The following is a 19,965-nucleotide window of genomic DNA, read 5'->3' as shown; positions in this document are numbered from 1 at the left end:
GCTATGCACCGTATATTGTGTTCCTGGAGCAGGATCAAACTTGTTATTTCAACTCCCATGCTGCCAGCTGGTCATGACTCAAACTAATACACTATACCGTGCAGCCTTCAAGTAAGAAACAAATATGAAAACTCTCTATACTCAGATGCAGAGAATATGAGGCTGCAACATGCATAATGTAAAATAATGCTTTCCATAGCTGGTCTCACTGGGGTCTTGCAACTATGGCTAAATAAATGATTACACTTGTACACTGTTTGGCAAGTTGTTATTAAATCGGTTTGATATTTATATGAATATCCATGCATAATCTTATACTGAAGCAGTTTGCTCCAGGGTGGCTCAGGCGGTAGAGCGGTTGTCCTCTGACTGTAAGGCTGGCGGTTTGATCCCGGCCCCTCCACAGTCGAAGTGTCCTTGGGCAAGTTGCTCCCAATGGCAGGCAGCACCTTGCATGGCAGCTCTGTCACCATTGGTGTATGAATGTGTGTGTGAATGGGTGAATGAGAAACATTGTAAAGCGCTTTGAGTGCTGCAAAGGTAGAAAAGCATTATATAAGTGCAGACCATTTGCCATTTGCTCCTAAAATTTGTACTTAAATCGTGGCCAAACCTCCTAATTTCTTTACGCTGAGCTGTGACATTAGTGGTATTATAGTAATCGAAGGGATTGTTAAAAAAGAAAATTAACTGCACATTTTGTATTCTTTATACAGACCTATTTCTATTCTTTAGTGTTTAATATCAAGAGGACTTGCAGGGGATGCAGTCCCTTGCATCATTTTGCCATTTTAGATGAGACAAATATGAAAGCGCAAATGATTGCTTTTTTTTTTTTTTTTTTACTCATCACACAAACAAAAATAATAATATGTATGAAAATGTCGAGTGTCACTGCAAACCTCTGTGGAGGGGAGGAAAATATGCAGCTTCAGGGCTAGCAAGAAATACAATCTCGAGGCGCAATGGCGCTGTGTAAACACTTGAACCTCACCAAGAAAAAGCCAAACAAGGGAAAACTGAGCTGAAGAATAAATGTGTTTGAAGGTATTTATTTATACAGTTTAATAGCACGTTTTCAAGGAAAGAGAGGGGGAAAAACAAACAGGCTCGCTCGCACTGAGACTTCACCTACAGGGACGAGAGCACAGTGACTAATGGGGGCAATAAGCAAGCGCAATGATAATGGCAAAGTAAACATTTCCCAGCATCAAACAACAGCCCGTAAGAAAATTACCATAAGAGGCGACAATCTTTCGCAGGCTGTCAACATACTAAACAAGAGACTAATGGCCAAATGAGGAGAAGCCTGACTAAGCTCGTTTTAGAACAATAAGTGTGACACATATAGTGGAATGAGGTTGATAAGAAAGAAGGTCAACATGTGCAATTCACAGTAATTGTGTTCCAGAGAACAATTACACGTGACTGCTGCTTCTGCTTTACAGGTTAATGGTTTGGAGCTCGTTCAAATGTGAGTTGAAACAGTCACTGCTTCCTAAATACAGTATGTAAATGTTAAGCAAAAAACATAACCGAGTCACAGTTTTTATTTCCTTAAAAATGCATTTCTCAAAACATGAATGTGGATTTTGACCAAAAACACACAGCCATTTCATCACTGCAGCAGATGATGATTTATTTGGACAAGAAGAATTTACTACTATTGCAAATTACTTATAAATAAACAGAAAATTTGAGCAACTTGGTCAAATTAATAGTTGTCATAGTTGTTAAGTTAGCTCATATGCTAGCTGGACAATGAGTTCATGCACTTTTGTTTCTGTATTTGTAACATTTACTTATGTTTTCTTGCACAGTTAGCAAATAGGCTACAATATTTTCTTTCACAATAGACACTTGGGGTCTCTGTCCCTTTAAAGGTCAGCACTATCAAGATGGCATGCTATTCAATGGTGCACATCTGTCAGACTTGACCTCTATGCAGAGTATTAGCTCGGATTTGCTTTGCTTCCATGAGTGGCTTATCTGATTGCCAATGCAATGCATTAATTTTACCCCAACTTTCCATTAGTATAAATTCTAGTGCAGTGAGGCCTTTTAATCAGTGGTAATGCTGTCAGGTGCATTGCTGGTGCTATCACGTTCTGCAAGAGTAGAAAGCCTACCTTTGCCTCTCTCTGAGCCCTTTGATGATCAAGTGCTCTTACTAGAACCCAGTATCCTAGGAAGCAGGTTTATATTAATCAAAATCAACGTTAGTGAACACGTTGTGCTCCTTATATGCAGCAACGTACAGACTACAGATGAGGACGCCACTTGAATCAGTGTGTCGAAGGGCACGTTAACATGCACTTATGTTTCGGCACTCACAATCCTGAATACAGATGTTGTTTGGAGCAAAAATGAAAAACATATGGGCATCACTGATCTTATATAGGGATCGATAAAACCCTTTGTGATACACATAGATTTCTTGAGGAGTAATTTTCAAGCTCAGCTCACTGTCAAGATGGCGACTCCGGGCAACAACGGGTAAAGAAGTGGAGCATTAGTGGAGCTGAGGCAGGCCATGCATACGTCTGTTTTGGCCTATGATGGTACTTACATGTCACTCAAAATGACCCCGCCCTTAATTATGCATGACTTTAAGTCTTAATACAGTTTAAACCGATGACTTAGAGAAAAATCCCCTGCTTTTGTAAGTGCCATGGACAGGGAAATTAACTACGTAGATCAAAAGTTTTTTTATTTGTAGGCTGTTAACATGTTTATTTCTGCTGTAATTTTGGACATTTTAACATGGGTGTCTCTGGAGACTGACTCACTTTTGTAGCCAGCCTCAAGTGGCCATTCAGGGAACTGCAGGATTTGCCATCTTGTGTCGGTTTTGTTTTTCAATCACAGAAGTAGCTGCTTGGTGGCCACTGGACATACAATGACACACTTTTGCTGTTTGTCTTTACTGCTTGTTGAATGACAGGCAGTCTTTTTTTTACCAGCTGACACCCAATCCAAACAGTTGGTACCATGATGGTGCTGAACGTCTCATGATAGTATCGACTCTAAATGACAAAAACCCACCTTCTGGTACTTTGACACATTTAAATTTCAACTCTCTTGGATGTTTAATGCATTTCAGCAGAGAATCACAAAGCGTTCCCAGAATATATTCTGACAAAAAGAAGCGGTCGTGACTTTAATTCAGAAACACTCTCATGGAGAAATGTACTATTCATGAGCGGCGGGTGCCGTGGTTGAGCTGGCGACCCATGTACAGGGGCTATAGACCCGATGCAGCTGCTATGGAAAAAAAGTAAAAAACTCCAGAGCTGGGTTGGTAACACACATTGAACAGTTGCATTTGAAATGAAAACTAGTTTAAAGTCATTGCATAAAGCAGAAAGAAACTCCTGCATGTTGGTTCTAAGAATGACAGCAAGATCTTAGGCTTACTGTTGATTTTTTAAAAACCTATTCCGAACTTTTTTAACACTTGTTGGTAACATCCAGTTTTAATTTATTGACAAGATAAAAGTACATATCTATATTATTTAGAAGATCATAGAAAATCCAGGTTCTTTTTCTTTTAATGGTTGTAGAAATAGCATTTTATAGAATATTGTGGAGCATTTATTGTTTATTGTTCTCCAACATGCCCAACAAATAGATTCCACTTCTTCTTATTGTATTTATATTTTTTCAAACAAATCGAGGGCAGCAAGAAATCTGTAAGAAAGCTAGGGTTTTTTTTTGGAAAATGCCAAGGACGATATTGTTCCTGAGCCCCCCACTATGCATGTCTGTAAATGATGAGAGGCTGTGACGTATTATTGAATTTCCCTTCTGGGATAAATAAAGTATTTTTCATTCTTTCATTCATTTCATTCATTATCCATTTGAAATTGTACACCGCTGTTTATATATAAATGCCGTGACATTACAGGTAACCTTCAAACAGGAAAAAACTGCTTAAAGAAGGCTTTGGTTCCAGTGTTTCTTTGTTTATTAGCACAAGCACACGTAAAAGGAATTGATCTACAGAGATAACATGCAATATATTGATTATTTACAAGGACAAAGAACCAAGAATTTTTTATTTTTTTAATACATTCAAAAGACATGGGGATATAGCCTTGTCGGGATACCAGTTGTTGAAAGGGTCAATACTTAAATAGAGACATAACATTTAAAAAAAACAACAACAACAAAAAAACACGCAAAATTAAAATTTCAAGTTAGTATCGAGAATTTTTTATTTATTTTTTTAAAATCTTTCTGAGAACCAGTTGAATGAAAGCAAACACGCAGCAGGACAAAGCATATCTTTATGACGGATCAATAAGGACTGTAGCAGCTGTTATTAACAAGTCTTCCATGTGTTATAGTTTATACAGATGAAACAACGTTTTACAACAGTTTATGGCCACAGTGTGAATCGCACAACAATCACATTATACTTAGAACAGAAATACTGTATGTATGTACCGCCGACGAGAAAATGTACGTACTTTGTTCCCCTGTAGTCAGTGTACTGTTGTTTGACATTTTCTTGCACTTCATGAGGCTTGAACTCTATCCAGAATGTGCACATGAGAAATGTCAGTCCAGATCTCAGTGACCGTTAGATTCTTCTTTTCACCTCAAGTGAATACATTCAATCTCCTCTGTTACAGGCACACAGGAGGTCCTCATATCCATTTCATCCACAGTCTTACTGGGGGCGTACGTTGACCTCCAGCGCAGCAGGACAATCTTCTTCAGGTACTTAACTGTATTGTTCTTGACGCTGACAAAACAAAAGGTGTTAATCATGCTGTTGCTCATGGCGATGCACTCAATAATGTAGAAGGCCACCAAAGAGTTCTTCTGGCGGGAGATGAGCGTTGGATGAAAGTCTCGCAGGATGGTGAAGCCGTAGTACGGCGCCCAGCACAGGATGTACGCCGTCAAGATACCGATTAGGACCATCACCGTCTTTCGGCGACAACGCAACCTCTTCCTTATCTGCTCCGTCTGGAAACCTGGGACACTTTTGAACCAGAGCTCACGGGAAATTCGGGCATAACACATTGCCATGACGATCACAGGTCCGACAAACTCTACAGCAAAAACAAACAGGAAGTAGGAGCGGTAGTAGGCTTGCTGGTCCACAGGCCATATCTGGGCACAGAAGACTTTGTGGGTCGTTGGGCTGCTCCCGCCATGTGGGTACATGGTCTCAGAAGCAAAGTAGGCAGATGGAATAGATATCAGAATAGGAACAATCCAGACGCCTGTTATCAGGCAGTAGGCAGTTTGATACTTCATGCGAGGCCTCAGAGGATGGACTATGGCCATGTACCTGAAAGAACAAAGACATCGCGTTGTGTCATTAAGGACAACTTGTAAAACAATGAAATCAAATAACCTAGTTAGCAAACTGTGGGCTGAGTGAGCTCCACAGATTCATCAGATGGCTCCCAGTCACTCGTGGAAGATGAAAGCTTAATACACGGTGCTACATTATTCAGCGAAATGAATATTTCATATTGGCAGAGGGTCATTTCTATGGAGTCAAAACAGCACTTTTGTCACCAGAAATTCTTCAGTAAATGAACAGCTAGGCACTAGACAATGACTGACAGTTCACAGCAACGCATGACCTAACACAAAAAATGCATTTCTTTTTCATGTTTGTTATAATTGTAAATTTTTGCTTACATCTGTATTTGTTTCATATAAATATATGTTTGGAAAGTCAGAAAACATTTATTACCAATTGGTGAACCCAATAAATATGGATACTGTAGTTTTGGAATGAATGAGTGATAGTTTTATGTACATCCTTTTATAAGACTTTGACAAGAAAGTATTAGTAGACCATCTGTATTTGGACAAACAAAATTATCATAATATTTGGGGCAAATCTTATACACACACACAAACAGATTGTGTTTGATTAGGTGGGTGGTACGTGCCAGTAAACTTCCAGATGGGAGGACCCAAAGAGGCAAGGTATCCCAGCATATACACCCACCCCAGGAGAGAGAGAAGAAATATTCACAGGAAGAGCCACGGGAAGAGAAAGACGCCATTGATGTCAAGACACAAAAACTCAACACAGTGCATGGAGAGTTCCACTCAATGTCCAGCTCCCTGAAACACTTTGAACATTGAAAACAAGGAGAGTTTATTAAGTGTCAGCACCACAATCCAGGATACAATGAAAAGCATTCATGAATACATCAGGAATATGGGCCCCCGGGATAAACTTCTAAGAGAGCGCCTCAGGCAGAAGAAGATAGAAGGTGCTGAGAGGCAGGAAATACCATGGATGGCCAAGCCCTATTCATGGTACGTATATCTAGCAGAGAGAGGTGTTGGCTGAAATCAATATATCCTACCAGCAGCTAGAGATGAGCAGCTGCTGGCAAACCAACCAGACAAGTGGTGATCGACAAACAGCAGAAGAGGGTAATTGTGATAAATGTCACAGTCACATCCGGAAGGAGGAGCACAAGAAGACTGAGAAGTAACTGAAACAGATGTGGAAAGTGAAGGCAACAATTGTCCCCGTGGTAACAGGAGCATTAGAGGCTGTGACCCCGAGTCTGGAAGCGTTGCCCTGTTTACCTGAAGCAACAGCTACAATTGTATAGAGCAATCTTGAAGTAGTTTAGTGGTTTCTCTGCTGGGGTGGTGTGGTGATGTAGAGGTTAAAACAGCTGCCTAATAGCAAGAAGCTTCTGTGTTCAAACCTGCTGGTCAGATGGGGATTTTCTGTGTGGAGTTTGCATGTTCTCCCTGCAGCTACATGGGTTTTTGTTTTTTTCCCCACCTTCCACTCACAGTTCAAACACATGTGTAGTACAGGTTAACTGATGGCTCTAATTTGGCCACAGGTGCATGCGTAAACACATCTGTGTCTTTGTAGAGTGCGCTCACGTGTGTCCACACATGTTCATGAACAAAAACACATGTGAACATGTGTTCACACGTGACTCTTGAGAGTTCAGATAAATTGTTCTGTTCTCGTCATAAATAAGCAAATTAGTCAAACCACTGTAAAATATGTTTTCAAAGAAGCCCTTTTTAATTCAATTCCATTTCATTTTTTTCTCCCAGCATTACCATACATCCCTCCTTAGATGTATTTTACATTTAAATAAGCAACCTGTGCGTGCTGTGTATGTATAATTCAGCTACAGAAGACACAGAAGTAAACCATTTTATAGAGCAATCTTGGGCTAATTCAGTGGTGTCTTTGTTGGGGTGGCGTGGTGATGTAGAGGTTAGAACAGCCGCCTAATCGCGAGAAGGTTCTGTGTTTAATCCTGCTGTTGTCTGGGTCCTTTCTGTGTGGACTTTGTATGCTGTCCCTGTGTCTGCATTGTTTTTTTCTTTTCTCCCAGGTGCTCCAGCTTCCTCTAGTAGTCCAAAGACATTGTGGTGCAGGTTAACTGGTGCTTCCCAAGCGGCCGTATGTCTGGGTGAGCATGTGTGGCTGTTTGTCTCTTTGTGTTATGTCTCTTTGTGGCTTGTGGTCACACGTGTGTTCACACATGTCACCTTACAGTTCAGATAAATTATTCTGTTCCCATCATACATAAATCAACAAATTAAACAAACCATTGTAGAACATGTTTTGAAAGAAGCTTTTTAAAATTTGCTTTACAATTGTGTCTAAATTAATTCCACTTCTCTTACATCATCACCATGTATACTTCCTTAGAATTACATTTAAATATGTAACCTGTGTGCGCCGTGTCTGTATCATTGAGATACAGAGAAGAAAACAACCCTATAGATGCTTGACAGTCTGTGAATCCTCCATAACAAACTGCATTCAGTATGCTGCCGCTTGTCCATAACACATTGTCAGGAGGATTATTGACTGAACAATAATTTATAATAATTACTTTGGCATTTTAATGAACACGTGTTATCTAGCCTCTGTCTGACTTCATTATCTAACTTCACTGTTACATACAAATCAACCATCACTCCTCATAAAGCGACTTAAACCTGAAACGTACCGATCTGTGCAGCTGTGAATGTTGTGTGACAGCTTCTGCGGAAGAAGTGGGTGTCTTTCTTTTTTCTGTTTATTTAGTTATTCTTATAGTTTCTGTGCGTGTGTGTGTGTGTGTGTGTGTGTGTGTGTGTGTGTTCCCCTCCCCTCAATCATCATTACATCTAATGTTCGACACAAAGAGTCTGAAATACTTGTGCTGTGAAGTTGTTTTTTTCAACAGCTGAGCGATGTCGCTTACAATTTCTGGTGAATGAAGAATGAAGTCACTCTTCTGTTTTGTTTGTGTAGTATCCAGAGCCGGTAGTTTGTTTGCATAATGGTCCCGCTTTACTGCATGATGTTCTAAGGTACGTCTAAATGTGTCTGAGCTTGTATTCTGTGTGGAATATGCAAATACACTCTTTTGTATACTTACCTGTAATCCACAGGTACCAGCCTATATTAAACAGTAAAGGCCACCTGACTCAACCAAAACATATAGAAAATCTTGATATGAAAGACTGATTTCTAGTGAAAATAAATTAATTAAACAAAGGTAGTCCAGAAATATGACAATGTATAAGTTCTGATTACTTACATCTTCATTTAAACAACAAAAACTGTCATTAAAAAAGGGGGTAAACAAGAGATAAGAAGTTATCTTCCTTGTCTTCCCTGAACACATCATTAATATGCAAATGTATGTGGTAGATAGTGTGACATCCATAGTATGGAAGTAATGGAAGTAATGGAAGTAATGGAAGTTGCATACTAAAAAAAAAAAATAATAAAATAATGCCTTCAGTGTTTCTGTTTGGGAAGTTTAGAGAAATGTAACTTTCCAAACACAAAACAGAGCCTAAAGCAACTGTTGTGCAAAAATCCTCAAGCATGCCAAAAGGAAGGTAAAAATCAATAGCAGCCATTTCAGCTGCTCAGACTTTCATCAATACTTAGAAAGCCTTGGATTTGAGGAAGGGGGGGGGGGCTTTAAATATCCAAGACACAGGTGCAGGCAATCCGTTTAGTTGGAGAGACAGGATGGAAAAAACTTCCCACTCCTTGATTATGCTTCATGCATTTCACATTTTGAACTGGCACCAAACACAGTTACTTTCCCGCCGGGCAACTGAGGTCACATTTTTCGGCGATGTGAACAAACCAAATCTGACTTTCTCATATCAGATTTTGGCTATGTGAACATGTGGTCCTAGATTAGACCTATTCATAGCAATTCCACTGCTGTCAGAACAGTCTGATTGGAATTTATGTGTTCTTTTTAAACAGCTCTGCGCATGCTACACTATGGGCCTTTTTTTTTTTAACAGAAGATATTTTGACTTCTGAGGAAGCACAGGTGTGTTACTGATGGCTGCATTCCACTGAGCGGAGGTCTTGCTTTTTCTGTCACACAAATAACATCACTATTCTGCACACGGTTAAATCATGCAAAGACATGTCGCTTACAAACATGAATGTAAAATGATTGCAGCCATAGTCCGGCTGGCGCTAATGATCTGTGTCTTTCTCCCAAAACACTGTAACAGAGCCATGGTCTTGCATGGTTAGGCTTTGTTTATGTGTTACTCCCAGGGGTCTTTTTCAGTCTACATTAGCCCTTCTCACGGCAGATGTTTTGATTTGTCATAGCAGGAGAAGCACAGGTGTTAACGCCGGTTCTGTTGTGTCTGAGAGTCCCACTGACCCACTGCAGTGTGACGGAACGCAACAAACACAACCCCAGGACCCTGAAATTAAAACAGCCAAATGAAGTCCATCCAGCATTAATTTGAGTATTTCCAACTGTGCGATTCCTTCTGTGACGTGTGAGAATAAGGCCTTGTTAACATCCTCTAATTAACTATACTCACAGGCCCTCCTGAGTCTGATGGCTCACATGACCGTGTTAGATTGCTGCCAAAGTTTGCGTCCCTCTCAGGTATGGAAATCATCTTAGGAATGACTTCAGCTTTTTTTTTTTTTATAGCTGTTGTTTTCTCCACGTTTTACACACCAAATATAGACAGAATGCTGTTGCCACTGCATTCCTTCTCCTTCAAGTAGACTTCAAAGCATAATGTCATCATGAAACAGTTGCTTAGATGTGTGCTACAAAGCAGGATGAAGGGTTTAGTGACGTATGTTGAGGCTAAAGCCAGACTTATCAGTGTCACAAAGGTGGCTGTCTTTTAACCTGGCTACATCACCATGGTAACTTATGCTATCAGAAAGAAGTGTCTCCCTTAAACTAATTAGTTTCCTGATGACTCTCTATGAGAAATATAGATTCTCACATGAGGGAATACATTATATCTGCAAACCTAATGAGCTGTGCATTACTCATCCAACTGAATGAAGCTGTGCAGTTGCAGTATTGGACACTATATGCACTGCGCTGTCATGGGAACCTACACTCAGTTGGTCATGCAGTAAATGCATAAATGTGTCTTTCTGGGGGCTGGAAGGTGGATCGGTGGTTAGGAACGTCGCCTCACAGCTAGAAGATCCCTGGTTCGCATCCTGGTTAGGGCGCCTGGGATCTTTCTGCGTAGAATTTGTATGTTCTCTCCGGCTTCCTCCAACGAAGAGGTTAATTGTCTGTAGGTGTGAGTGTGCTTGGTTGTCTGTCTCTCTGTGTAGCCTGGTGGTGGTGACCTGTCCAGGGTGTCCCCTGCCTTCGCCTTGAGTCACCTGGGATAGACTCCAGCCCCCCCGCGACCCTAGTGAGGATTAAGTGGTGTGTAGATAATGGATGGATGCCATTTGGGTTGGTCCTGATTTGCTGACAAGTCCAGTTTTACATTGCTGGTACCGCAGCTAATAGAAAACAGGTTAGAAGATTGATTACTCTATTGGTATTTATCACACATACTATAATCCATCCATCCATCCATTCGCTATCTACACACCGCTTAATCCTAGCTAGGGTTGCGGGGGGGCTGGAGCCTAATCCAGCTGACTCAGGGTGAAGGCAGGAGACACCCTGGACAGGTCACCAGTCTATCACAGGGCTACACTTAGAGACAGACAACCAAGCACACTCACATTCACACATACGGACAATTTAGAATCACCATTTAACCGCAACATGTTTTTGGACTGTGTGGGAGGAAGATGGAGAGTCGGAGAGAACCCACGCTGCATGGAGAGAACATGGAAACCCCACCCAGAAAGATCCCGGGTGTCCTAACTGGGATGCGAACCTGCGAACGTTTTGCTGCGAGACAACAGTGCTACTGCTCCACCTTGCAGCCCTACAGTATAATCATCTAAATTCACTTTTTCAATACCATATTTAAATGAATGAAGCTATTAATACTTCAAAGCTGTCATTAGCAGCTGTCGCACTAGAAACACTTGGCCGCACCATAAGCGCACTGATCAGTGAAATAACTATATCACCTCACACAACTGATTGTTTTCCACCAGTATATTTCTCTTGGATCATTTGCAGCAGCAGCACTTTTTTACTGTGATCAATTTTTATTTTCTTCATAGCTCTCCATCATAACACCCTTTTGACTGAATCCAATCAGTCCATTTGTGCAGAAGACGAGTCACATGATGCGCCTAACAACCCCTTTCATGTGAATGCGCACAGAGTGTGAAGAAGAAATCCTGGGTCAACAAAGAAAGTTGATAACCATCGCCAGTCATCTCTGATTGGGGTTTTGTCGAGACGACATACACAAAAAAAGCCCGGCTATGTCAAACTAGTACACTCGTCCAACATGCTCGTTTGGTTCTTTTGCCATCTCTGACCAACAGTAACAGTTATTTTCATTTAATGTAGTGATATTTACTCAACTTTTATGAAGTACATTCATTTTAGCTTAAAAGCAAAACTGTCATAAATTCTTTTTTTAGACACTTTGGGGAAGTGGAAACAAGCTGTGAATGTTGGCATATCATCACCTTATAAGCTGATGTGGGGAATATGCTATCAAAGCACTTATTTGCACACCCAGCAGTTATGGAGCAACATGATCAATTATTTAGAGTCATTTTTCTTGCCACCTGTGGAAGACCATTATTCGCTCTCTTTAAATTCAGTTTCTGTTCTTTACTTTGAAATCTGCCCGCTCCCGAGGAAAACATCTTACTCCTGAGCCGCAAAATGCTTTACTATTCTCACCGGCACGTCCCTAACTGTGTCTGTCTGCTGTTTATTGCAAAGTAGACACGCTGCTATTTTTGAATATTGCTTATAGCTGCTCATATGGGTTGTTTTGAATTCCACCGACAATCTATTTGTTTTTCAATCATGAGGTCTTTTGTGTCAAGACCAGGCCCTACCTGGATTGTTTGGTATGCAAACAACAAGACTTCCTCCTCAAGCCCTTGGAGTGTGATGCATGTTTGAAACACTGTATATTTCAGCCTGTGCCGGAGGACATCTATCTGCTGCATGTTAAACAGAGACGACTGTTCGCTGTCGAAGTTTTCATATTAACTGACTATCAAAGATGGAGGAAAAAAAAGTCATGTTCTTCCATGGTCTTTGAAGTACTGAGGATTGTATAGGCAAACACAAATATTTCATTTTGATGAGTCATACGTGAAGATAAATATAGGATCGTATGGTGCCAAGTTGACAATATATGGCTTATTTAACAGCAGATTTGTAAATGGTGGTTTTTACTGTGCTCATTTTGTGGGTATTACTGGATGTAAATAGTGCAGAACTGTTGCTGTGGAGACCACATATTTCTGCCGTGGTTTTCTCAGAGCCTGTTTCAAATACAGGTATTTCTAAATTGTTCTAAAGTATTAAAAGAGCATTTCTCAGCTGCAGCCGTTGAAGAGCTCTTGTGGAAAACTTGATAGTGTTGAAGAGCTTGGACGCTTGAGTGCTGAAAACCCTCTTGAGTGAAAATCAATTATTTGGTAAAGTGTCCATATGGTGTTATTTTTTTATATCCTGGAAGTTCTATCATGAGCAAAATGAGCAGTACCAATGACAATCTCAAAAACATTGATTCAGACTTCCAGGGTTCTATTTAAAAAAAAAATAATAATAATTTAAGGAATCAATCCTGTCAACTTGCAGAATCTGGTTTCTAATTTGAACATTACAACTTGCCATCGTGTAGCATAGAGGAGTTTTACGGTATTTGAGCAGAATCGGAGGTGAGCTGGTGTGCTGAGCTGCAGTGAGTGGGGAGAGGTGGGTGGAGGAAGAAGAGGCAGGGATCATTCTAGAGTTGTAGAGTTGCATCTCAGTCATCTGAGGGCAGGAAGAGATTATTTTTCACGGACGAAACTTATAAATATGTAACTTTGATACACAGGAAATTGTTTTTTTTACAGGTTAAATCAATGAATGAAGCGGAACATATGGGAAATGAACTGAAATCAATGATTGAGCACCGACTGAGAAAATGCATATCCCCTTAGTAAAGTGTGTCTGAGAAGGAAAAAGTCTTTAAATGCTACTTAATCTTATAAGTAAGTAACATCTGTCAAGCCCCCTGCCTCAACCTCCAATTTGTGACAATCTCTTTATTACAGTATGCCATTACAAGTTGGCTAGGCATCTGGTTTAAGCTTCTAGTAGGTGTGAATGTCAATGTATGTGCTCTGATTCTAAAGAACACTTGATGATGCTTTACCTTACGATGGTGCACAGTCAGAATAAGTAAGGGTTATATAACCAAGAAGTAAAGAGTGACAACGTATATAGTAAGATGTGTGACTTTACATGGGGCTGCACAGACAGAGTAGCTAATGATTAAGTGGAAAGTAATGACGGAGTCGTTCCTACTTTGTTCCCCTAAGCAGCTGATTCACTGGTCATCAGGAATGTCTTATGAAGAGGGCTGCTCCATTTCACAGATCATAATCACTGAACAAATCGTTACCGAATGATTGATTCATACAATATCACTAGATCTGATCTCTGTCAGCTCTAACTCATTATTATATTCTACCATGTTGTAAAGTCTCCCCATACTGACCAGTAGGGAATAGGTCAGTGAAATAAAAGACATAATGTTTGAATTACTTTAACAGTACACTCATAACAACCTCTTCTTTTTTTTTCATTCTCACAAGAGCAAAAATGTTGACTCTGCTGCCTGCTGTAATCTAAAAATCAATTTACCTTATCTAACATCTTGAAAAAGCATTGCATCAGTGTCCCCATCACCTAAAATCTCACAGCTAAAGAAGAACTGTGAGTAACTGACAAGATGTCCAGGAAGAAAAACAACTTTGCAAGGGCTTGAAATCACCTGCTGCAATGTAATTTTCAGCTATAGATGTACAGCAATGTGGTTATACGGTGTCTTTATGAGGTTCTTTCAGTACAGGACAGAATATTGACAGAAAAAAATGCTTTATTGATTCAAATCTCTATTGACAATGCTGGAAGGTTGGCCGAGATGCGGTAGCTTATTGAACGGAACACATGTGCATGCTCAAAGGAGACACAATCACAGACACAGAAATGTGTGGGGGAAAAAAAGGCACTCACCTGTCAACTGCAATGGCAAGCAACGCGTTTGTAGACACATAGAGCGACACAGTCCGGAGGTAGTTCACAGAGGCGCACAGCACCAATCCGTGATCCCAGGAAAGCTGTTTGACCACGTAGTAGTCCACCAGGAACGGGCAGCACACCACCGCCACAATGAAGTCCGAGATGGCCAGGTTAGCGATGAGCAGGTTGGTGAGGTTGCGGAGCTTTTTGTAGCGCGTCAGTGTGGCGATAAATATAAAGTTTCCCAACCCACAAACAAGCACGATGCAGACGAGGACCACGCCGATAACAATGGTGGCCACGAAGAAGGCCTGACCTTGCGTGGTGTCTGGGATCTCATCGGGAGGAATGCCATAGTCCATATCATAGCTGTCCAGATAATGATCCAACTTGCCCTCTGGGTGACTCTCCTGCATCTCTGTAGAAGCTGCTGCCATGTGGCTGATGTTTAGGTCTCCCATGTCGTACCAGGCACTGTTACTGTGGTTCTGGGAAACTTGTATCTGAGAGCAATGCGATCCGACAAATTATGTGCAAAATGATGATACTTTCAGGCTCATGATTCCAGTGGTCCCGTCCTCTGCTAAGTTGTTTTGTGTGGATGTTTGAAGAGGCCTCTTTGGAAAGAGAAGCACATCTTCACCTGGAGCAGAAAGTTGCAATGTCAGCATTACGAGGTCACAGTTCATGGCAGCAAGATATGATCAAAAGAAATTGCATGAGCTCAGTGCTTCAGATGCGGCCTGTGTGATATTTTCTGTGATATTTTCTGATAAAAGAAGGAAAAACAATATTTGTGGTTGACGTCATTTTGTCCAGCAAAGACCTTTATGTAATTAATTGGGACCCTGTCACTTCACAGCAGCGTCACAGATCAGGCTCAGCTTGATTACAGTCTGCAATTTGCTGCAAAAGTGGTCACTTAAAATACCACCTTGGTATACATATGAAGAAGGCTATAATGGAAAACCAATTAATAAAGCCAATTACAAACACAGAGCGCGTTTAACCAGATAAAAGCAGATCTGTAGTAATACAGTAGCAAAATGCAATTAACCTGCCTGCTGACCCAACATAAAAGGCAATAAAGACAGAGAGAGGTCAGAGGAAAGTAGACAGGAGAGCCCAAAATAAAACTATGATCACATTTAAAAGTCATTGCTGTAAATCCAATCCAATATAGATACACTTTGAGCAAAGAACAACAAAACCACAACCACACACACACACACACACAAACTTTGACAGCCTATTTCTATGAAGCTGTATTACAGTATTACAGATCATCACCTCCAAGAAGGAGGATCACAGTGACAATTCACGTTTCTCTATATTTTAGATTGAATTCTAGCAACAAGACGCAGCCAAATAATGCACAACATTTCAAGCACTCACCAGGAAACGCTGCGCGACTTTCTCGAGCTTTTAAAGAAAAGAAAAGAAAAAGAAAATGCAATTACCCGTTTGCGTTAACAGACAAATCCGGCCAGCGCAGACAGCAGCTCTCTCCATCCGCCTCTCTGCGCACTGACTGTGCCAAACCGCTCCGCTTCACCTCCGGCGCTTCTTTGAAAGGAAAAGTTGCGTCTGTTCTCTCCTCCTCTGCCTCAAATGATAAATGTGATGACGGTGGAGGCGCGCTGGAAGGAAGCGCACGTCTTCGCAGGAGCGCTGTGGGAGAAGGGTGGTGGGCAAAGTTCACCAGTTTTAATGGACATCCATAAATACAGGGCGGAATCCCACTCTTTCACACAAGACGCAAGGAGAAGACTCCATTCACACACCCACTGGATACATGAGGTCCTTTCATTTCACCTCAAAGCCTCTTGTTTATCATCTGTGTTGTTGTTTTTTTATTGCAGGTGATGAATCCTTGACTGAATGGTCTCTTTAAGGTGGTTGCTGTTTGATCACATTTTAATACAGAAAGGCTTGGGTGGGACTCATTTTAATGTTAAACCCCAACAAAAATCTACAATAACAGATTTTTTGTTCACTAGGGGTCAGTCTAAAGAAACTGTAAACAACACTATTATTTTAAGGCAGCAAACTGTTGCCTGCTCACAAATCCAGCTTGAAGTCACATCGTCATGGGCATGATGAATGTTTTCAGCTGCTGCTCTCCTCTAACGCCCTCATTGCAGGCTGCTGATCCTCTGTGAATATTGTTCCGTCTGGTATTTGGTGCAGGCTGGGTTGTGTGCATCCAAAGGTTCGTGTTATCAGACATTTCTTGCAGAAAATAATTTCCTTGCAAGGCTTTCGCACCCAAAGCAAAAAGTGTGACAGCGAAAAGAGCAAGTGTATTATTTCCCATCGAGAGAGTTTTGACCCCACTTGCACAGACTTCCAAGATGTGCATTTAGTTATGGCGGTGAACACCTCCCGGAAGGAGCACAACATCACCTGGGACGATTTTTGATTTTTGCTGTGGCTGTGTCAACAGTTTTGAAGACTTGGGAGTCGTGATTTGATGTCAGATGACGAAGCATTGCAAACATCATAAGCTTGCACGGCAGTCACTCATTGCATTGGTTCTGAAGTGGTTATAACTGTGTAGTTTGGCTGCATCAGATATGAGAGGAATGCCACTTTTTTTTCTTGTTAAATTAAAACAGATTCAATATGTTTGCATTGCAGACTCACGGCAAATATGTTGTTCTTACTGTAGTGAAATAACGATTCCAACAAATACATCACAGATAATGTGAGTATTGCATTACGTCATCTAAAACCACTCTATGTACTCCAGATTATAAAATTTGTGAACATCTTGATGAGACTCTTGGGACAAGCTGACAGGTCGTGTCATCACCTCTAGCTTACCATGTCAACGCCTGCAAAGTTCGCTTGCTTATCAGCTAAAATTGTAGTAATAAGCGGTCTGCACCTTCTGCAATCATTTGAGTGACATTACAGCAAGTAGAAACTTATTTTTGTTTGTGATGTATCTGCAGTGCAGGCCGGGGACAAAGCAAAGAGGGAAATTCTTATAGCGATGCTGTCTTTTGCAGACCTGTTGACTACCCACAGCAGGTAAAGACCAAACTTGCTGCCTCACCGTTGCATCGCCTTTTTGCTTTCTCTGCAAAATACTGTGTTGGATAATTTTACCCTCATTCGCAAGAGGAGAAATAAATGCTCATATATTTTTCTGGTCACTATTGTGTGGCATGGAAACCCATCCCGGTGCCATCTATGGCAATTTGCTTGTGTCCGTAGAAAACAAATCAGCAATTTTGTGGTCTGTAGCAGCTCGACTGGTATCATGAAAACTCATACGAGTACCACAGCGTGTCCCTTTGCCCGTTATCAGAAGGCTTCTTTATTTTTTTTGCTTTGCATTTTTCAAGTGCCATGAAGTCTTGATGAAAGACCTCGTCCCCTCCTGACCTTAAACTCTGGCCTGAAACATTTCGTGTGTCACTTTGATGCTCCAAAATGACACATGAGAAGCTTAAACTGTGTCGACTTGACATGTGAAATTTGCTTGAAGTGGCGCGCTATTTATACAAATCCCACGGTATCATGTCAGCCGTACTCAGCAGATCTTCTTCATGACAGTTATACTTCACTGAGGAGACATAATGGAGGTATACAACTCTACTTTGCTGGCTATGGAAGTAACATTGGAACTGTTCATATATTCTGCATTCATTCTGATGGATATCTGCTTCGAAGAGCAAAACACTAAAATATTAACTGAACTTCAAGTCTGGCTTTTCCTTTTATAGTGTAAATGTAAGCACACACGTACATATCCTCACCTCACAAACAGAAGAAGCCTTTTTTTGTCACAAATACATCACAACATTGTGAAATGTTTTCACATATCCCAGCTGAGGTCAGAACACAGGATCCGCCACGGTAGGGTCTTGCTCAAAAGCCCAACATCGATTGTGATACGACCAAAACCAATAGTTTGAGAGCAGTCAGAGGGAACCATAACAGTTCATTTGTCCCAAAACCAAACATATGAGTTAGTATATAGTATGTAAAGTTATTTTTAAAGTTTGTTTTATTTGTATTCATCTTTATCTTACTGAGGATACGCAATTTCAAATTTAGGATATTTTTAATTCTTGACTTGATATTCTTACCAGTGTAACATACTGCCTGAGCTCCTTTACTGTGAAATCATTACTTGCTAAATTTCTCCAACAACAGTGATATTTTCAAGTGTCCTTGGTAGCGTGTGAGAGTTGTTTGGAGTCAACTGATTTACCTGAATTTGAGCATCGTTCACTTTTACCGCAGTGTGACGATTTAGCCATCATGAATCCATCATGACATTTCCGGTCTTGCACTGAATCATAATCACTTGTGAACAAGATGTTAGATAACTTCTGGTTGCAAGTGCTCTTGTGTATTGAGACTAATGGCCGCCACAATGATTGCATAGTGGCTTTGGGGGATGTAATCAGCAAAGCTCTTTATGAGAAACTGCAGGTTTCTACTGTAATAAAATGAGACATGCTCTAACATTAAAGCAGCTGTGTGAGAATTTAGAAAGACCATGGGTGGAATCTTTTTTTTTTTCTCTCGGCGGTCAGCATACAGGCAGATCTGTGGAAAGGTGTCAACACTGAATGTCTGTGGTCAACCACCCTGAACAGCAGATAAACACACACAGACAGCATCACTGATGACTCTTTAGGATCAATTTCCTATTGTGATGGGAAGCTACTGTTGCTGTTGTTTTTTTGTTTTTTTATTCATTGCCTCTGACAATCATCTGTCAATAGCAGCGAGATGGCTTTCTGTGTCCTCTCACACTCAGTGCAGCAGTCTGGCAGGTATAGTGATTGCAGTTTATATATAATAATGGATAACGAGACTCGCAAGCAATGCGGTGGACAAGTCTTCTGCCCTATGAGGACATAAGAGGAGAAGAAACTTGTTTCCTTTCCTGCAACCTGAGAATCCACTCCCCCCCTAGCTCACAAGAGACGAAAGAACTGTCTTTGCATGTTCCTATTAGTTTTTATTACCCCCTAAATATTAGCTACTTGCTCAGCCTCGCTGGTGTCTGTCACTGTAGCCCAGGAGGCCTGACCAGCAGGATAAACACTAGACTTTCATTTCCAGCTATGGACAGCTCTCTAATCTCACCCGGGCTTCAGATTTACTGCCCCTCGTAACCAGCGAATACAGATGGAAAAGAGGGCAGAGCGATTCTAGTGCCCTCTCCTCAATCATGGAGAATATGCACAACACCTTTAATCTACAGTCTCCGCATGAGGGCGGACGGATTCGGAGGTAGTTTATCGGCAACGGCAGCCGTGAAGCAGAATCCGTACAAATATCTGGGGTTTAAAACTGAACAGCAGCACTCTGTTCTCAGAAAAGTCTCGGTCCAGACTCTCCTTCCTCCAATGCAATTCACATTCAGGTATTTTTCTCAGTGTTTCCTTTGGCCACTCATTAACTCTGTGTATGGAATTGTGTGAGACAGTTTGCCAGATGCCCAATTGTCCTTCTTTGACTGTGTGGGACACTGGAGGAAATTGATCCTCTTGTGGGAGTT

General features: G+C 41.0%; 1 protein-coding gene across 1 annotated transcript; it reads right to left on the bottom strand.

Annotated features, from left to right (window-relative positions):
* Window positions 1–4,599: 4,599 nt before the first annotated feature.
* On the bottom strand, window positions 4,600–14,921 carry prokr1b (prokineticin receptor 1b). Its single transcript, XM_008279536.1, has 2 exons — window positions 14,433–14,921; window positions 4,600–5,305 (listed from the first exon to the last, which is right to left on the bottom strand). Exons 1-2 carry the CDS (start codon window positions 14,897–14,899, stop codon window positions 4,600–4,602), a joined length of 1,173 nt encoding a protein of 390 aa, XP_008277758.1. The 5' UTR covers window positions 14,900–14,921.
* Window positions 14,922–19,965: the final 5,044 nt, after the last annotated feature.

Source organism: Stegastes partitus, unplaced genomic scaffold, assembly GCF_000690725.1.
Source record: "Stegastes partitus isolate 25-593 unplaced genomic scaffold, Stegastes_partitus-1.0.2 Scaffold163, whole genome shotgun sequence".
Lineage (NCBI taxonomy): Eukaryota > Metazoa > Chordata > Actinopteri > Pomacentridae > Stegastes > Stegastes partitus.
The sequence above is the reverse complement of the archived record's forward strand: the minus strand, read 5'-3'. Positions and strand labels throughout refer to the sequence as shown.